Below are 19,202 nucleotides of genomic sequence, written 5' to 3' on the forward strand. Positions count from 1 at the left end.
TCAGTAAAGTTGCAGGATATAAAATCAACATACGAAAATGAGTTACATTTCTATACATTAACAATGAACTATCCAAAAAAGAAATTAAGAAAACAATCCCATTACGATAGTATCAAAAACAATAAAAATACTTAGGAATAGATATCTGTACAACAAATATCTGTACACTGAAAACTAAAAAACATTGATGAAAGAATTGAAATAAATGGAAAGATATCTGGTTCATGGATTGAAAGAATTAATATGGTTAAAATGTCCATACCACCCAAAGCAATCTACAGATTCAATGCAATCTCCATAAAAATTCTAATTACATTTTTCACATGAAAAGAAAAAACAATCTTAAAATTCATATGGAACCACCAAAGATCCTGAATAGCTAAAGCAATCTTGAGGAAAAAGAACAAAGCTGGAGACATCACATTTCCTGATTTCAAATTATATTACAAAGGTATATTGTATTCCATACAAATGGTATGGTATTGGCATAAAAACAGACACACAGACCAATGCAACAGGATAAGGAGCCCAGAAATAAACCCTCACATATAGGGTCAGCTAATCTTCGACCAAAGTGCTAAGAATATACAATGGGTAACAGACAGTCTCTTTAATAAATAGTGTTGAGAACACTAGATATCCGCACGCAAAAGAATGAAACCAGACACCTATCTTACATCACTCACAGAAATCAACTCAAAATGGATTAAAGCCTAAAATGTAAGACCTGAAACCATAAAACCCCTAGAAGAAAACATAGGGGAAAGGTCCTTGACATTGGTCTTGGCAGTGATTTTTTGGACTTGACACCAAATGCACAGGCAACAAAAGCAAAAGTAAACAAGTGGAACTACATCAAACTAAAAAATTTCTGCACAGCAAAGGAAACCATCAACAAAATGAAAAGGCAGCCTGTGGAATGGGAGAAAATATTTGGAAACCGCATCTCTGATAAGGGGCTAATATCCAAAATATATAAAGAACTCAGAATTTAATAGCAAAAATCCAAATAACCTCATTAAAAATGAGCAAAAGACCTGAATAGACATTTTTTCCAAAGAAGACGTGCACGTGGCCAACAGGTATGGAAAGATGCTCAACATCACTAATCATCAGGGAAATGCAAGTCAAAACCACAATAAGATATCACCTCACACCTATTAGGATGGCTGTTGTCAAAAAGCCAAAAGATTACAAGTCTTGGGAGGATGTAGAAAAAAGGGAACGCTGTGCACTGTTGGTGGGAATGTAACCTGGTACAACCACTGTGGAAAGCGGTATGGAGAGTTCCTCAGAAAATTAAAAATAGAATTACCATATGATCCAGCAGTTCCACTTCTGGGTATATATCCAGAGGAAATAGTATCAGTATCTCGATGAGATATTTGCACTCCCATGTTTATAGCAGCATTATTCACAGTAGTCAAGACATGGAAAAAAGCTAAGTGTCAGTCAATGCATGAATGGATAAAGAAAATGGGTATGTATACAATGGAATATTATTCAGTCTTAAAAGCAAAGAAAATTCTGCCGTTTGAGACAACATGGATGAACCTGGAGGACATTATGCTGTGAGATAAGCCAAGCACAGAAAGACAAATACTGCATGATCTCACTTATATTTAGAATCTATAAAAGTTGAACTCTTGGTAACAGAGAGTAGAATGGTGGTTGCCAAGGACTGGAGGGTGAGGGAAATGGAGAGTTGTTGGTCAGAGGGTACAAACTTTTAGTTATTAGATAAGTAAGTTCTGGAGACCTAATGTACAACATGGTGACTATAGTTAATAATACTGTATTGTATACTGGAAATTTTCTAGGAGAGTAGATTTGTTTTATTGAGGTCATAATAGTTTATAACATTGCGAAATTTCAGTTGTACATTGTTATTTGTCCATCACCATATATATGTGACCCTTTACCCCTCATGCCCACCCCCCAACCCTCTTCCCCTCGGTAACCACTAGTCTGATCTCTTTGTCCATGTATTTGTTTATCTTCCACATATGAGTGAAATCATATGGTGTTTGTCTTTCTCTGTCTGGCTTATCTTGCTTAAGATAATACCCTCAAATTCCATCTATGCTGTTGTAAATGAGACGATTGTGTCTTTTTTATGGCTGTGTAGTATTCCATTGTGTGTGTGTGTGTGTGTGTGTGTGTTTGTATGTATACACACACACATACCACATTTTCTTTATCCATCCATCTGTAGCAGGGCACTTGGGTTCTTGGGTTGCTTCCACATCTTGGCTATCATGAATAATGCTGCGATGAACATAGCAGTGCATAAGTGAGAGAGTAGATTTTAAGTGTTCTCACCACATACACAAAAAATGGTAACTATGTGAGGTGATGGATATGTTAATTAGCTTGAATGTGGTAATCATCTCACAATGTATATGTATATCAGAACATCTCATTGTATACCTTAAATATATACAATTTTTATTTGTCAATCATACTTCAATAAAGCTGGGGGGAGAAGAGGTCGATTCTTTAATGAATAACAGGAGTAATCTCTAAAGTCTCACCTGAATGTAAATTTTAGTGACTTTGAGATTTCCACTCTTTTGGTTTGGAGGAGAGAAGCTAAGATCATCAGCAGACACAAGTGTCTGGAGTATTAGATGAGGAAGGTGCCCGTGATTCATTCTATAGCTCCATAGATGATCAGGCAAGACAAAGTGGGCTTTGGCTGCATCAGAGGAGAGTTCAGCTGGGTATGAATGACTCCCACAGGCCAGCAAGAATGGAGTGTGGTACCTCCTTCTTTGAACAAGACTGAAAATGGCATGGATGGGATTCCACCTTAAGATGAGAGGCTCAACGCACACATATACCTCCCTTCTCTTTCCAGGGCTCACTGGAATCACAGGAGAGAGATTTTTGACTACTTGGAGGACCAAAGGTAGAGGGAATTGTAGCAGAGAAAACTGTAGCCCAAGACAAAAGTGAGTCTTCAGCCAGGTGATTTATTAAAGAATGTTGTTAAGAGCAGCTGCAACAAGTATCTCCTGTGTCAACAGGTCAACTAGCAGCTGTTAATTTTCTCTTCAGGCCATAGTTCTCTAAAGAAAGTAGAGACACCGCCTGGGGAGGGTTTGGTAGAGAAGCAGATCTTGAGGCCACCAAAGATTTTTCTCCCCAGAGTTACCCCCCTCCACTTTAGTGTGGTAGGAGTCCCCACCTGTCTGATGAACTGAGAAACTGAGTAAAGACATGAGGGTGGAGGGAGCCGAAGTAATTAAACAGTTCCAAATATGTATTTTTAAATTTTTCTAATAAAATCCTTAGAGTTGAGAGATTTTTCCGGTCGTGATGTAAGAACAGGTTATTAGAAAAAGGAGCAATCCAGATGGCAACTAGACTTTTGGTGGTGAACATGATGTAATCTATACAGAAGTCAAAATATAGTGATGTACACCTGAAATTTACACAATGTTATAAACCAGTGTTACCTTAATAAAAAAAATTAAAGAAAAAGGAGCAATCAAATAAGAAGAAACTCTTGGAAATTAAAGTTTTTGAAATTAACCCAAAAATGGAATGGATAGTTTCATTACATGGTGAAGACCAAATTGTGGATCTGAAAGATAAAGTTGAGGAAAAAATCTCTAAGAATTCAAGCAAAAAATCAGAGCTATGTAAGAGTTCAAGATGTGGAGGTTAGACCCAGATGGTCCACAGTCATTTAACAGGACCTGAAAGGAGAGGATAGAGACTGTGGAAGAAAAGAAGTACCAGGACCGGCTCCAGGGCCGGGTGGTTAAGTTTGTGCGCTGCACTGCGGCAGCCTAGGGTTCGGATCCTGGGTGCGGACATGGCACCGCTCGTCAGGCCACGTTGGGGTGGCGTCCCACATCCCACAACTAGAGGGACCTGCAACTAAGATATACAACTATGCACCGTGGGGGGCGGGGGCGGGTTTGGGAAATTAATGCAGGAAAAAAAAAAAAGATTGGCAACAGTTGTTAGCCCAGGTGCCAATCTTTAAAAAAAAAAAAGTAATACCAAAGAAGTGATGGAAGAAAGAATCCCTTAGCTAAGGGAAGTGACTTGTCTCCAGAGTGCAAGGGCCCACCTAGCGTGACTAGGATGGATGTACTCGTTATAGCATTCCACAAGTACAGGAGGAAAAACAGGACTCTTCAAGGTTCCAAAGAGAAAAACTGGCAGCCTCCAAAGGGGCAAGAATCAGACGTGAAATCACCAAAATTGAATGTTAGAGTACTGTCGAGCACTATCTGAGTTCCAGGATGAAAAGGAAAAGTCTGAGCCTAGAATTCTACACCTGAACTTTTCATCAAAAATGAGCGAAAAAAAGGAGGGTGGCTTTTAGATATGCAAGAATTCAGAAAGTTTGGCACCGTGCAGACTCTATGAGAAGGAGTAAAAACCGTAAGGATCAAACAAAACAAAATCCAACTAAGGGGACAACGTTGAAGAAGCAGTGATTTGTTATAACCCAGAAGTGAACAAGATTAAAAAAAAATTTAAAAAGATCCTTTATTTAGCAAGACACTCACGTGTTCTCTTCTGACTAACAGAGTTTAAATGACATTGTATTACATGTCTTTTTAATAGTGTTCCAACCACTGCTTGGTTACGGTGAATAATATTCGTATAATAACATTATTACAAATGCTGCTTATTGCTTTTTAACAGTTAGACTCAATCTATAGTCTAGAAGTATAGAAGGTTTATTATAAAATAGAATGCAAATGTTATATATCTACAGTGTAAAATAAATTATAATAAAAATTGGAAAGGAAAAAGATTGGAAAGAGGAGGCAGGAGCATAAGGGAATTAAATTTACCATCCTTCATAGGAGGGAGTTAGAAGCCTTTGACTAAAGTTTATCAATGAAGAAATGGAAGAAGAAAATGTTGTATAAAGTTATAATGGTAGTTACCTGCAAAACTGGGTGGAGAAGAGAGACTTGATATTTCATTTTTGCCTTTCCGACAATTTGAATATTTTAAAATCTATGTGTATGCATATATATATTTTTTCTCTTTTAGAGAAGTTGTTAGAGGGCCTTCTGTATTTGGGGAAGAGGGAGCTTTCTTTGAACTGCCTGAGGCAGGGAACTGAAAGGTAGCCTCTGGTCCCCTGGTGACTTTTTTGTATTAATCATTCCACACATCCAGCCCCTGTCAGCTTGTGAGCTAAAGACACAACATAGCTGATAGGCCTGTAGGGGCTGTTCCCAGGAAGGCCGTTAGAGGACAGCGGTCAAAGGAGGCTCATTCTGTTGGTAAAGAGCTCCAGCAGAGTCCGCACACCCTCCTTTGTTGGGTAATTCCCAACTAGAAGTCTGCCCAGTCTCCCCGTGCCATCTCCTCCTCCTCCTGTAGAGAGGCTTCTTTCTCGTGCTGCTGTAAGTGAAGACAGGAAGTGGTGGGGCTTGGAGAGAGCAGTCATCCTCTTGAGTACAGATGGCTGCGACACCGTGTGACCTTCTTTTAAACTCTCTTGGCCATTCCTGCATTTGGGGTACCCATGTGAGTCTCCCCCTTTTCCATTGCTGGTTAGGCTATGGGTATCAGAAATGGTCCGACTCTATCATAATGTGACACGTGCTTCATGGTGCGTCCAACACAGGGTTGTCCATTTGGCAGCACAGATATCCACAGGATGACAAACCCTGAGCTCTCCATGTAACAGCTGACCTTCGTGTTAGACCAGTGGTCTTAACCGAGGGCGAGTTTGCTTCTCAGGGGACGTTTGGCAATGTCTGGAGACATTTCTGTTGTCACACCAAGGGGAGGGGTTGGGGGTACTACTGGCATCTAGTGGGTGGAGACCAGAGATGCTGCTAGACACCCTACAATGCAGGACAGCCCCCCACAACAAAGAATGATCTGGCCCAAAATGTCAGTAGTAACCAGGTTGAGAAATGCCGTGTCGGAGAGTCTGGGAGAGAGGCAGCAGGCAGAGTGAAGAACAGCCCTGTACGGGAGGTGGGGAGATCTGCGGCCTGAGTGACTTTGGTGGAGTCACTTCACCTCACCAGGTCTCAATTTCCTCCTTTGTCATAGCCCTAGGTTACCTCTAAGCCTCTGTCCCCCTCAAACATTGCCACCATGTGCCCTCTGGGTAGAGTGGTTTAATAAGAATACTTACAGACACCCAGTGGCCGCAACATCTCCACTCCAGGTCCATTACCTCCTGTCTCCAAGACATGAGCTGGTTGTGTGTCAAAAGCTGGAATGCTGATTGAAACCAGAATTCTCACTCAACATAGCAAAGTGTTCTAGTTAATCAAATATTCTTTTAAACTGAAAATTGGGAAGCACCAACCTAAGAGTTAACAGTTAACACTGAAGGCTGATGGGGCATAGTTTAATCTTTGATTCAGACTGTTGCAGACTACAAGTGTTTTCTGTATTGTACTGGTAAAATGGAGGAAAGAGGCTTTTTGTGGGTAGAATGTCGGATGATTTACTCTTTGGGATTTCTAAACACATTTTTGTTAGGTGTGTGATTTCTTTGCAGACATTTTTCCTTAATTCTCTTTTTAAAGTTACTTGAAGCCCATCCTCACACACAGTGGCCCCCCGTTAACGACCACTCTCCCGGCCTGGTGTGGCTTGCTCGCTCGATGTCTGACCAGTCCCCAGGTGTACGACGTAAGTGCCGCGCGCTGGGGCTGCGTTCCTGCTAACCATGCTGGCATGGTCTCTTGCCCAGGAAGAGGGAACCTATTGCACTCAAGTCTCCAAATTCAGATCTTGCTTCTCTAATAAGATGATTAGAAACGGCCAACTTACGTATGTTTATATATTTTGCACATTAACAGAGAAACTTCTTACCAGGGTTGTGGGGCTCCACAACATCAGCAGCTGTGGCATAGTTGAAAGAACACTGGACTTGGAATCGGAACAACTGGATTCAAATCCAAGCCCTGAGGCCATTTAAGTGCTCTGTGCCTCAGTTTTCTTATGTGTAAAACGGGCCTAGTAGCACAGGCGTGCTGTGAGAATTAAAGGATAAGGTTCGCTGTGAACTACAAAGCATTTCTCAAATGTAAGGATTCTTTTTATAAGTTGTTTATTTATGTTGACATGGGCAGGTCCTTTCCATTTTCAGATTCTAGAAAGAGACTCAGCACAGTATGAAAAGGATATCCACACCAGTGGACGTCTTAGATTTAGGACTGACTCTTGAGCTCCTCACGTATGTTGCCGGGCAGAGATGGAGAGAGAGGTGGGTAGCAAGCAGCTGCCACATGGAGGGACTGGAGGAGAGGGAAAGACCTTCCTTCTTCCTCATCTCTCCTCCACCATCCTAATCATCTTGTCACTGGCACAACCATTACAGCCCAGGAGAAAAGAAGTCCTCAAATTCGTGAAGAGACTTACAGTTCCCAAAGGCGAAGTTTATTCTCCTGGCTGTACAGTGACTAAGCAGGTCCTGCAGTTACAGATAAGGGACGTGCCAAGGTCCCACAGTTAGTAACTGGCAGAGCTAAGACCCTAATGCCGCTTTCCAATAATTAGTAAGTAACGTACAGTTTACTTGATTAGTAAATTAGTAATTAGTAAATTAGTAATACATCTAATTAGTAATTAGATGAAAAGCAGAACGCAAAGCCCAGATCTGAAAGAGAAGGGCCCTAACCCGCTAAGTTCTAACGGGGCGGGGCAGCTGGCTTGGGAGCAGTTGTGTGCATTCAGGTGTACAGAGGGGAAACGGATGTTGACACCTGGACACCGTAGCTGGGCAGCAGGCGCTGGGGCAGAGAGGGATCGGCAGTCTGGAGTGCTGACGGGCAGCCCGATCAGAGCCCCCAGGATCCGAGGGTGCAGCTCCTTAAATGGCCGGCTCTTCCTTCAAGAACAGGTTACAACTGCCAGGTCGCCCTGTGTCCTGCCCCTGCTGCTGCTGCGCAGAGAGTGAGCTCTGTGTGGTCCTCAGGGCTCCTCCTTGGCTCCCTCAGGAGGAAGGCAGCAGTTGAAAAGGCCTGGGGCAGGCACAGAGCTACACCTGCAAACCTCGCTGGTGGGCGGCGTCGACCTCCCTGGGAGAGCGTGTTGGGCCTCGTAGAACTGCACTTCTGCAGGGCCTCTGCTTCGAGTCTCCGCCAGCCGTGACAGAGCAGCGTCAGTGTCTCCTTCCCTTTAAGGGGACAGTTGAGCCTTCCAGCCTCCCAGCTCCTCCTCACATAAAAATGAAATTCCTGTATCACCTCTGATAAACTGTCTTTAAATTACAAAACATGAGTAGGATGGTGAGAGCAGCATTTCCCCGGAACTACTCCCAGTGTGTAAAGTGATTTTAGCGCTTGTGGTGAGTGTTTAATGTAACATCTCTGAGCCTGGATAATAATGCTGAGTGCCTTTTATGTTGGAAGGACACAGACCAATAGATTAAAAAGCTTTATAATTTCCCGTCCTGTTGACAGCCTATTTAGTAAAAGCTGTCTTTTTCTGAATGCTGAGTAGTTTGCTCAGTTGGGACCTCTGTCTAAGGTGACAGTGTGGGCCATTTGGATGTGTTTTATCATCGGAGACAAAGGGTGCTGACCCGGCATCACCACTTGTCCCACTAATGAAGCTCCAGCTGATTACATCAGGTTTATGTGTTTCTTTGCTTTCTAGCTCTAGTCTCTTTTAAACAATTTCTAAAGCCTCCCATCTTAATTGGGTTTTATAAGAGTCACTTTTCATGTCTATGTAATAGTAAAATGACTAGCCCACTCCCAACGCTTTATAAAAACCTTATCTAATCCGAAGCGTACCGACTCTTGCCCTGCTCATCGATTAGGGTATCTGGACTAGTTTGAACTCAGCATAAACTCAGTAAACTGCCAGGCACTGACACTGAAAGCACTTCCCTCACCAGTTCGAGAGACTGCTCAGGCTTTGCTCCGAGAGGTAACGTTTGGCTGTGGACTCCTCACAGCCAACCCAAGATGGGGTGACGGGCTACAGGCAAGATCACCCTCCATACTGCCGCTGCTGCTCTGGGCTGAGGTCCCGCCCGGGCTCCCGGTCAGCTCCAGACATGGGGCGCCTGCTGCTGAGAGAGCGCGAGCAAAGAGTCTGAAAAATTAACCGAGGACCCCAAAGGTGAGGGAGCGGAGGGGGTCCCTGCGGAGTCTAGTGCCGGCTGAGGGTCTCAGGCTGGCGGCTCTCGTGGCTGTTGGACTCACGGTTGTGTGGTCCTCGCCCATCACCTATAGGGCGTTTTGTACTTCACCAAGTTTATTTGGGAGATATCTAAGGTGTTCATTATTCACTGTTTCCACTACCTCTAAACCACTGAGGTTTGATATCTACCTAGAAAACAGTATTCTTCCACTTATGACAATGACCCCTGGTTATTTCAAATGTGCACGTTCCCACAGCACACTTGTTTGCAGGTGTTTGCAAGGTGATTTCACTGCTTTTTCATAGCAGCCTTCAGTGGCCAGCTAGTTGTATAATTAAGGAAACCTTTAGCTTAACAGAACTATCGTCGGTCCCGTCATCTAGAGCTCGAGGGAGTGGATCGGTTTCCTCGCCTGCGTATAGCATTCATTAAGCTCTGACTTGGAAATCCCTCTGCACTGCGTTTTACTGTGTCCTCGTTTCTGGAAAGGAATGAGCTTTCCTTGGGTGCTATTTGTCTGGGCTTGTGTTTTGTAATGGAATGGGTCAACGTCCACTCTTGTTTTCTCCTGGCGGGGAATTTTGGCCCTGCTTTCCACTGCGAGGGGTCAGAGCAGGCCACGCCGGGGCTCGTGTCTGGGTCCCCCTGTGCTGCTGTGGGGGGCGCTTGGCTACATTTGCACAATTCCCTCACATGCTCTTGTTTCACATTCCTCTCTGTCCCTCTGAGGCTCCAAACCTTTAAAAGAGTAAAATCTGTGCCAGGAGAGTCTCCCCCTGAAAACTGGGAGCTAAGAGCCCTGGGAGAAGTATTTTGATGGAGAGGAACAAAACATTTCTTAGCACATGTGTGAAGGGAGAAATGGAACGGGCTAAAACGGGATACATGATGTCATTTGTTGTTAAAACTGTCACAGAGCAGATTGAGTTTCAGGACTTTCTAAACACTAATGGAGAGGAGGAAATTTGGGAGTTTCACGATTACCCTCTGCCTGAGTAGAGGATTTTTATTGAATTGTACACTTGCACCCTGCCTCATTCCAGTGAGGATTTGAGGCAGCAAGCAAGAGGAGTTGCGTGCTTGCCTGGAGAAAGGCTGGAGCATTGGTTAAGTGGAGTCCCAGTGTGGACTGTGGAGCAGTCAACGTCACTGAGAAACAATGCAGAAAACAAGCATGTGCTTGTCACCAGTGAATGCACAGAGATTGGCTGGGACAGAAGGGAGATAGACAGAACCCACGGGTCCTCTGTAGGTCAGTGCACTTAACTGGCCTCCATCTAGCACCTACTATAAGTTAAGCACCTTAAGGAAGGGTGCCAAGAAGAGCAGAAGAAGGTCACTACCCTTTGGTGGTTGCTCATCTAGACGGAGAGTCCAGACACAGGTACAGGAGAATCCGCCCGTGGCCTCGGGCAGCGTGGCTGGACGGGGACCACGAGGCTGTCAGGGAGGCTGGTTCGGCGTCCTGGACTGAGGAGACTCTGTTGTGTAGAGGACGCCGGGCTTCAGGTGCACTTTGAAGGGTAGATGAGAAAGAGCAGTTTCCCTGGAGTGTTTTGAAACCATGTGTTTGCCATTCAAGACAGAAGTTCACAGTGTTTGACAGATGTGCGGTGGGGAGCAGGGGAGCACACCGCCCCTTGTTTTGCTTGTTAAACCTGCCGGAGGGTGAAAGGTTGTGTCTGACCTCAGCTGCTTCCTGAGCCTCTCCCTGCCTGCCTTCTTGGAGTTTCCAGTGGCTGAAGCTTGGCTAACACCTGCCTTGCTCAGCCTTGTCTGTTTTGCTACACCTGCTGCTTAGCATGCGATGCCATGCCAGTCCTCTTCCTGCCAGAGTGATTTCTCACATCCTTTATGTGGGTAAAACCAGTCTGGAGGCACCGTAAATCCTAACTCTGATTCCTACCAGCTGGACAACCTCCAGCAAATTTCATAGGCTCTCTTTAGCTCAGATCTTCTCTTTAACCTGAGTGCATCCTGCACGGGGCTGGGGTGGGGGCGGGGGGAGGAGGATCAAATGAGAGCTTATGTGATGTTCCTGACAGGCATGTATAGATGCCCAAGAAAATGCGCCCTCCCTCTCTATCACTCCCTTCATCTACCTGAGGGCTTCCCATCAGGGTTTTTCTGGGGAGAGAGGAAGGAAATCCCCATTCTGGTTTGTCCTCTTCCCTCAATTGCTGTAGCTCAGCTGTAGAGCAGGTGGATTTAGGATGGTTTGTGTGGGGCAGGAGGCCCACCCGGAAGATCTCCCCAGAGAAGAGAGGACCCAAAACCTATTTGCAGGTTTTCCGAGTTACCTCACCCCTTCCTTTCTTCGTGGGTTGGGAAGCTGCAAATCCAGGCTGGTCTCCCTTTCTTCCCTTTTGTCACCAACCCTGAGCTGTCAGGCGTTTAAAATCAGAACTGCTTTCTGGTGTTCGAAGTTCTGGTTCAGGCAACAGTGCCTTACACTGAATAGCACTCTACAGTTTACATCTGGTGACCACCCTAGAGGCTCAAGGCAGGCAAGTCTCACGATCCTTAGTTTTCAGATGAGGAGTCGAGGTTGGGGTTGGCTCCAGCCCTGGAAGATAGCAATCCCCCATTTGTTGTTTCTCTTCCTTGCACTTTTCAGAACCAAGAGCCACTGAGAGAGGAAGACTCCGATTTCATCCTGACTGAGGGTGACCTCACCTTGACCTACGGGGACAGCACAGTGACTGCGAATGGCTCCTCAGGCTCCCACACAGCCTCCACAAGCCTCGAGGGTGGTCGGAGAACAAAGAGCAGCTCCGAGGAGGTGCTGGAACGAGACCTGGGAATGGGAGACCAGAAGGTTTCCAGCCGGGGCACCCGCCTGGTGTTCCCCCTGGATGATAATGCATGACGCCCCCCAAACCCTGAGGCGAAGGGGTCGGCCCACCCAGGTGGGGTGAGGAGGGTTGCTAGCCCCAGTGTTGTGTGAGGCGGGGCATTGACTGAATGGAACTAACGCTCCTGTTTTATTGAGGTCTGAAGATATCTTAACATTTAAAACTTAACCCAAGATGCAGCTGGTGGGGCTGAAGTGTCCCTAAGTCAAGACAAATGCAGACCTATTCCTACTTTTCCACATAGTAGTGCACTGTTCAGAGTTAAACACCACAACGATAGCATGCTTTACCGGTCTCTCCCTTCAGTCGCCTGCAGCATCTGAACAAGGTGTGGCAGGCGCTGGGACCTGCTCCCAGGAGAGGCTTCCTATCCATACGCAGCAGTGCAAGCCTAGCTGGCTGTGGAAATGGCAAGTTCGGGGAGAACAGGCTAGAGGAAAGATGGTGAAGGAAGGCAATTGAGATTGGCCCTCCAAGGATTATGGGAAGCCGGTCTTACATGGGACAGAAAACACGAACAAGCAATTTGAGTGGAGGCTCCGGGCCCGAGGGCTGCGTGACCGCAGCCTCAGGTCAGGATTCCTGACTTCCGTTGCTCCCTGTGTCTGCTCTAGACTGAAGACTGGAAAATATATCCATGAACATTTCAACGTGGAGGCAAGAATTATAATTCCTTCTGGAAATCTCCATAAAGAACAAGTGACTGAAATGTTTTAAACCAAAGGCAAAATAGTGTTATATTGTTGTTTTTTAATTAACCTGAGGTCAGGAGAAACTGTTTAGACACTGATGATGATATCACTGCAAAAACCAGTCAATTCTTGAGGGCTACCATATGAGCTGACTGCCTGGGAACTGATTAATAGGACTGAGATATCTACTGTGGGTTTAGAGATAACACCAAAATTTGTGGGATACTTTTTTCTGGGGAAGAGAAGGCAGCAAGAAGCCTAAGAGGCAATAGGCTATTATTCAGAGGGAAGAAATCTCACTGTGAAAAAACTAACTGCAAAGAAAACACAAGATAGTATTCTAAAGACTGAGTGCAATTCTAAACATTGAGCTAATAAATGCATGAGGTTTCAGTGGCCACGTGAGGAAGCAGAAGTGAGTGAATGGAAGCTTAAGCGTTATTCACCCCAGTGGAAGGTCCCATCTGCTATAAGATTAATAATCTGATGTCTTCACACTGAGTGCCGTGTAGAGAAAGGTCATCTTCTTGGTACCTAGGGAGGCTTGTACCAGCTTGATGTGTGAATGTAGTTTGAAATTTAGGTTTTTAGTTTGGGTTCTTGGTGAGTGAGCTGTTCTACCTGCCCACACCTGTAGTAGGTGAAATACTGAGAGAATTCTTAGAAACCAAGTTTGAGATTCTCCCCATGTCTCTATGCTTCAGTGCTAGTATATTTGAAAACCAAGTTTCTAAAAAATGCTTTCATAAAATGTAGACATTTTTCTTAATTATGGCAGACAAAGTAGCGGCCCAGTCTAGTCCACCCATAATGAAATCAGCCATTTAATCTTCTTAACTCACAGTTTTAAATAAGACATTGCTTCACACTTTGTTTTTGAGTTAGATTTGTGCAAACCAGGAAAAATTTATTAGGTTGAGTCATATGAAATTGCTGATATTTAACCATTTTTAAAATACAGAAATGGCAATTTCTTATGCTTCAATATAATATAATTGAATGATTTTTATTCCCCTCCTTCCTTTCTCTCTACACTAAAGTCCATTTTGATTTTATGGCTATCCCTGGGCTCTGTGAGTTTGATAAAAAGCTAACCAACGGACCTAACCCCTGAGACACTCTGGGTTACCTCGGCTAGTGAGGGACTGGAGAAAACCTATGACCCACAACCAGAGAAGCAGCTTTCTTAGAGAGCCCTGGACGGGGGGCATTATGGTGTGGGGTCAGACTGCAGAGGGCAGCTGCCAGGCTTGGCAGAGGGCTGGCGATGTGTCTGTGCCCGTGCCCCGAACCAGCACAGGGGTTTTTATTCAGTAGCGTTATCTCAGCCATGGCCAGTCATGCCATATAAACTTAAAAGGCGAGGCTTTTGTGTGTGTTTTTTGCAGAGATGGAGAGATAGGCTGGTTGGGTCTATAAAAAAGCCTTGCTTGTCTCTTATGTTGCTTATTTACTTAATTTTGGAGGGAAGAAGCTAACAGAAAAAGCCTGACGATGGTTCTTGAAAAGAGCCAACCAAGTAGGACATACTCTGTCTTCATTAACCTCAAGGCTTTGTTGTCATTTTGGTTTTCCAGGAAGCTTGCAGCAAATTATAAGAAATTACCCTCATAGGGAGGGCAAATAACCACTGAGGTTCTCATCCTAGTCTTAGGTCAATCTGTAGATTATTGTGTTTTCCCCCAAAGGGTCTCATAGTCTTCGCTGCAAACATTTTATTCTGACCTACTTAAATATGAGTAAGTGGAGGTTTGCCGAGACCAGACCAAACTTTAGCTAGGGTTGTAGTTATTTGATTGGGTTTTTTTATTCAGTGGATCAGAGTAAGTCACTGACCCATGGTCCTGATTTTTGTTTGCAAGATGTGAAGAATAATCCTCACCTTACCAGGGGTCCCAGGAAGGGAGTCCATTCATTGAAATGCTTCCACCTCTAGAAGCTTATGCCTGTGCTGAGTGGAGAAGAGTGGGGTGCCACGAAGCCCAGAAATGATCTAACTCAAGGCCAACTGTTGGCTGCTAGTCTGGCATAAATCACACCAAAACTGCTGAGTAATGGTATATCCAACTGAACGGAGTTCCTCTGAGAGGGTAATCCCAAGTCATCTTACAAGCATATTTGTTCTGGGTTGGGGGGATGGCAGTTCAGCAGTCGAATGTTCTAGAGCAGAGGTTCTCAACCCAGGCTGCACATTAGGGTTACCTGGCCAGTTTTTAAAAAAAATACCAGTGTCAGAGCTCTGCCCCTCGGAGACTGAGGTTCAGTAGGTTTGGAGGGGGCCTCGCTTCCGGGCTTTGTTTTGGACCCTCAGGGATTCTGATGTGCAGCCAGGGTTGAGAGCCTTGAGTGTAGAACTCCCAGTGGACCATTTTTGGACCCTTAAAGAATGGCCTAGCAAATTAAGTTTTTTAAAAAATTGTTAGTCACGTGGACCAAACTGAGCAGTGGCCGACGATACAGCCGGGCAGCCGGGGATGCGCTTCATGTTCATCTTCGCTGACCTTGAGAACGTGCTCCGTAAGGACAGCTGCAAAGGCCACGCTTAAAAACCTCGGAGCGCGAAAGGGAGACATGAGGGTATTTCTGGGGCAGGGGATTAGAAACCTGTCAACTTTGTCCCCGTTTGTGGAAAAAAGCGGGTTTTGTCTTAACTGAGCTGCTGAGTAATCAAATGTGAAGGTTTCTAAGAAGCTGCCTTTCCAGTTTAACCTGGGGTTGAGTTAGTCATCCCCTTCGCAGTCAGGTGACCTTTCTTCCTCTTCACACTTTGCTTGTCCCCATGCCTGAATCCATGCTGGACCCCTCAGAATAAGGGGGGGCCCTTTCCTGCCCAAGCAGAGGCCCTGTGGTGATGAAGTCGGTAGCGGGTCATTCAGGAGATGCAAATTTTGGTATTGCACAGACAGAGGGAAAATAAAGTCTCCTGCCATACCTTTTAATACCGTTTTTGGGGGCTACAAGAAGACGTGAACTTTCTCTCCTAGAAAAGGAAATTTGGAATTTAAATAAGGCTGGATTTCTTCCTGGGAAACAAGTATAGGAAGGGAAGATGTGATTAAATGGACTCTCCCCATCCAGGGTTCTTACTCAGTGACCGGACAAATGAGCATGGAAGCCTGGAAGCCAGAATCACACTGTGACATCAGATGTTTCATCAAGCAAACAGCAGGGAGCTCTTTAGGCTGTGTTCTCTAGACTTGAAAATGTCCTCTGTGGTTTCGTTGACAAATAATCTCTTTGGAAAACATGAAAAATGATATCTCAGCTATCCATGAACATTTCGGTCTAAAGCAAAGAAGTAACAGCTCCTTCCAAAAGAGAGGTCTGGTTCACATCCCACCCCCCGTCTCTCTCCCTTTCTTTGTCCGCAGTGGAGTTAATGTAATCACGTCAGATATTTAACACGAACAACGTGATTTCTAAATGTAGAAACCCCACTGATGTACTGAGGGGAGATCAGTGGCGGGCCACTGAGCAACTCATCAGAGGGGAAAATCACCCACGGGGAAACCCACCTTCGTACCCACTGTGAGCTCTAAGAGGTGTGTCAGAAGCTGATTTTACCATCTGCTGTAAAATGCTATGTGGAATGAGGGCTGCTGGAAAGTCAGCTTGCTGATTTCATAAGCATGACTTCTTCCACTTGAGAAATGGGGAACTTGACAAGTTTCGTGCCTGCTGTTTGCTGTTGATTCTGTAGATGAGTTAGTGGGGGAGCTAGTCTGTCAAATGCATAAGGCTGCTATCATTGAATTCTGATCTCTTATCTTGTTTTTTAAGTGAGAACCTGGCCTGCCAGCGTCAGCTGCTGTGTGCTGACACAGGAGATTGAAGGAATCTGGTGGCCAAGAGTTAGAGTTTAGAAACAAACCCATGTGAATGCTGCTTTCACGGCTTTCACACCTGAAAAGACTTCCCCCCTTTCTAAACCCGAATGACCACAGTGTGCAGAGAAATGCTCTAGAAACCAATGCTAGTGTCTAATAGGAGAAGCAAGGAGGCTCTTTGACAATCCTTTCAAAGCAAGACCTAGAAATAAACCATTATTTTCCAGTTTCAATTTTTATAAGTAGTTTTTTTTAGTTAACAAACACATCTTGTCACCCAGTGCTAGCAGAAACTTTAAAGAGCAAAACCAAAGTTCTCGATATCAGTTTTATTTTGGTAAGCAGGGTATACTGTAACCACGGCCCACATGGAATGTACAGGCCGCCAGTTTTCAGCTCCACATGCCTTGGAGAAGATGAGAAGGCAGGCCTGCTTGTTCTACCTTTTGAAAAGGTCTGAGGTCACTTCTCATTTCTGATGGCCACCTTTTAAAAAGGGTTAACAGAATTACCCAATGTCACAGTCAGTTTGACTCTTGGCCGGTGGAAAATTATCTGGGCCTGTGTATGGTGGAGGAACTCAGAAAAGGACTTGTAAACAGCGTGAAGAACTCTACATCTGCTGTCTAAAGCACTTAAAAAAGTTCAGATGCCAGCGTTACTGGGGCGCTATCCAGCTGATGGGCATCTGGGGGCTGAGCCTCGCTGTGATTATTTATTCCAGTTGTGGGCTTTCGAGAAGCAGAGGAATGCTTTTCAGTTGTGTGGGTCTTAAGTCTGTGGATTTGGGATTTATCACTGAAATCGCTCAAAGTGTGACTTCATGGTAGCCTCACCTCCTCCTAGGTTGTCTTTTTATTTTTTACATAAAATACATCTGGTACTTCTTAGGAAGTTTTACTATGTCCATTAAAATGATTAAGTGAGAAGGCCACCAAGATTCATTTAATAGCTGAAAAGCAATTTTTTAAATAGGATGAATTTAACAGGGGATGATGTGATCTGGGGAACTTTTTATAGAGAGCTTACATACTGCAATTGGGAAGAACGTTGTCTTCTACTTGCATTCGACAGTAGCAAACTGGTGGTTTTATACAATTAACGTTATGTTATATAAATCATGTTAGATAAAATAATAGTAAAGTATGTTTAACTGTGAAAAAGTGAAGACTTGGAGTTATCAGCAATCTTTCTGTGCAATAAGGAAAACTGCAGTTAGGCCCCAACGTGCTACCTTTCCCTAGTATTTTACTTAATGTTCGCCTTTGTGTATATGTTTAGCTTGATAGCGTAAAGCTAGCCACATGTTTTCCTGCTCTTTACTGATATTTAACACATTTTTTCTCAAGGATTTTTTTTTTTTTTTTTTTTACAAAACTCAAAATAAAAAGATTAACTGGCTGAGCTAATCTTGTTTTGTATTTTAAAAGTATTGTCAGTTGGTAGAAGAGTGCGGTATGAGCCTACTCTTAGTCTGTTTCTTCCCCTCACTGAGAGGTTCTTCTCTGGGTGGAAGCTCTTCCTCTCCAACTTCCTTTAGACCGGGGGTTGACCAAATCCGGCCCACCGCCTGCTTTTGTAAATAAAGTCTTATTGGCATACACTTCACTCATTTGCATATTGTCCGTGACTGCTTTCATGCAGAGCTGAGGAGTTGCAAGAGAAGCAAGCAACTATTTGCTTGTAAAGCCTGAACTGTTACTGTTTGACTCTTTACAGAAAGGTTTTTGCTGACCCCTGATTTAGATGCTTGAAGAAATTTAGTTTTAAAATAGGGTCTAAAAATCACAGCAACAGATTTTTGAGATTTTAAAAATGTGCCTGTTGGGGCCGGCCTGGTGGCACAGCGGTTAAGTGCACACATTCCACTTCAGCGGCCCGGGGTTCGCCAGTTCAGATCCCGGGTGCGGACATGGCATTGCTTGGCACACCATGCTGTGGTAAGCATTCCCGCGTATAAAGTAGAGGAGGATGGGCACGGAGGTGACCTCAGGGCCAGTCTTCCTCAGCAAAAAGAGGAGGATTAGCAGCAGATGTTAGCTCAGGGCTAATCTTCCTCAAAAAAAAAAAAAGTGCCTGTTAAGGTTAAAAGAAACACTTTAAACCTGGTCTCTTGCCTGTGACTTCTGGCCTGCAACAGTCTTTAATAGGCTTTGAGTGTTGGATAATTGCTAAGATCCTTGAACCCAATATACAGTTTCCTTCATAGTCTTTGTATTCGTTTGTATGTAGACTAGTTTTTCTCTGAACCACACAGTTAAACTACATCATAAAATTTGCTTCCTGGCACAAATCCTGTCATTAACATGACTCCAGTGTTATTTAATAGTATAATTACAAAAACACCAGATAGAACAATTTAAAAGCAAAAATTTGTTTCAGCTCATTAGGATTCTCCCACCCCAGGGAGAGAAATTGCTTTCAATTTCTCAGTTCAGTGGGGCTAGCCTGGCAGTGTGGTGGTTAAGTTTGCACACTCCACTTCAGAGGCCCAGGGTTCGTGGGTTTGGATCCTGGGCACAGACCTACACACCATTCATCAGGCCATGCTATGGCAGTGTCCCACGTATAAAAGAGAGGAAGACTGGCATGGATGTTGGCTCAGGGACAACGTTCCTCAAGCGAAAAAGAGGAAGAGTGGCAACAGATGTTAGCTCAGGGCCAATCTTCCTCACCCCCAAAAAAAAAATCAGCTCAGGAATGGAGGGTGGGAGACAGCTATTTGAAG

At 44.4% G+C, this 19,202-nt stretch overlaps 1 protein-coding gene across 3 annotated transcripts in view; it reads left to right on the top strand.

Annotated features, from left to right (window-relative positions):
• Positions 1 to 13,045, top strand: part of SLC9A7 (solute carrier family 9 member A7) — a 150,649-nt gene extending 137,604 nt beyond the window's left edge. For all 3 annotated transcript variants that reach the window (XM_014867610.3, XM_070502739.1, XM_044763415.2), the window contains 2 exons: positions 6,531 to 6,636; positions 11,718 to 13,045. In XM_014867610.3, the coding sequence (XP_014723096.2) occupies positions 6,531 to 6,636; positions 11,718 to 11,969 (358 nt within the window). In that variant the 3' untranslated portion in view covers positions 11,970 to 13,045. The remainder of the gene's footprint in view (positions 1 to 6,530; positions 6,637 to 11,717) is intronic.
• Positions 13,046 to 19,202: the final 6,157 nt, after the last annotated feature.

The sequence above is a fragment of the Equus asinus genome, chromosome X, assembly GCF_041296235.1.
Source record: "Equus asinus isolate D_3611 breed Donkey chromosome X, EquAss-T2T_v2, whole genome shotgun sequence".
Classification (NCBI taxonomy): Eukaryota; Metazoa; Chordata; class Mammalia; order Perissodactyla; family Equidae; genus Equus; species Equus asinus.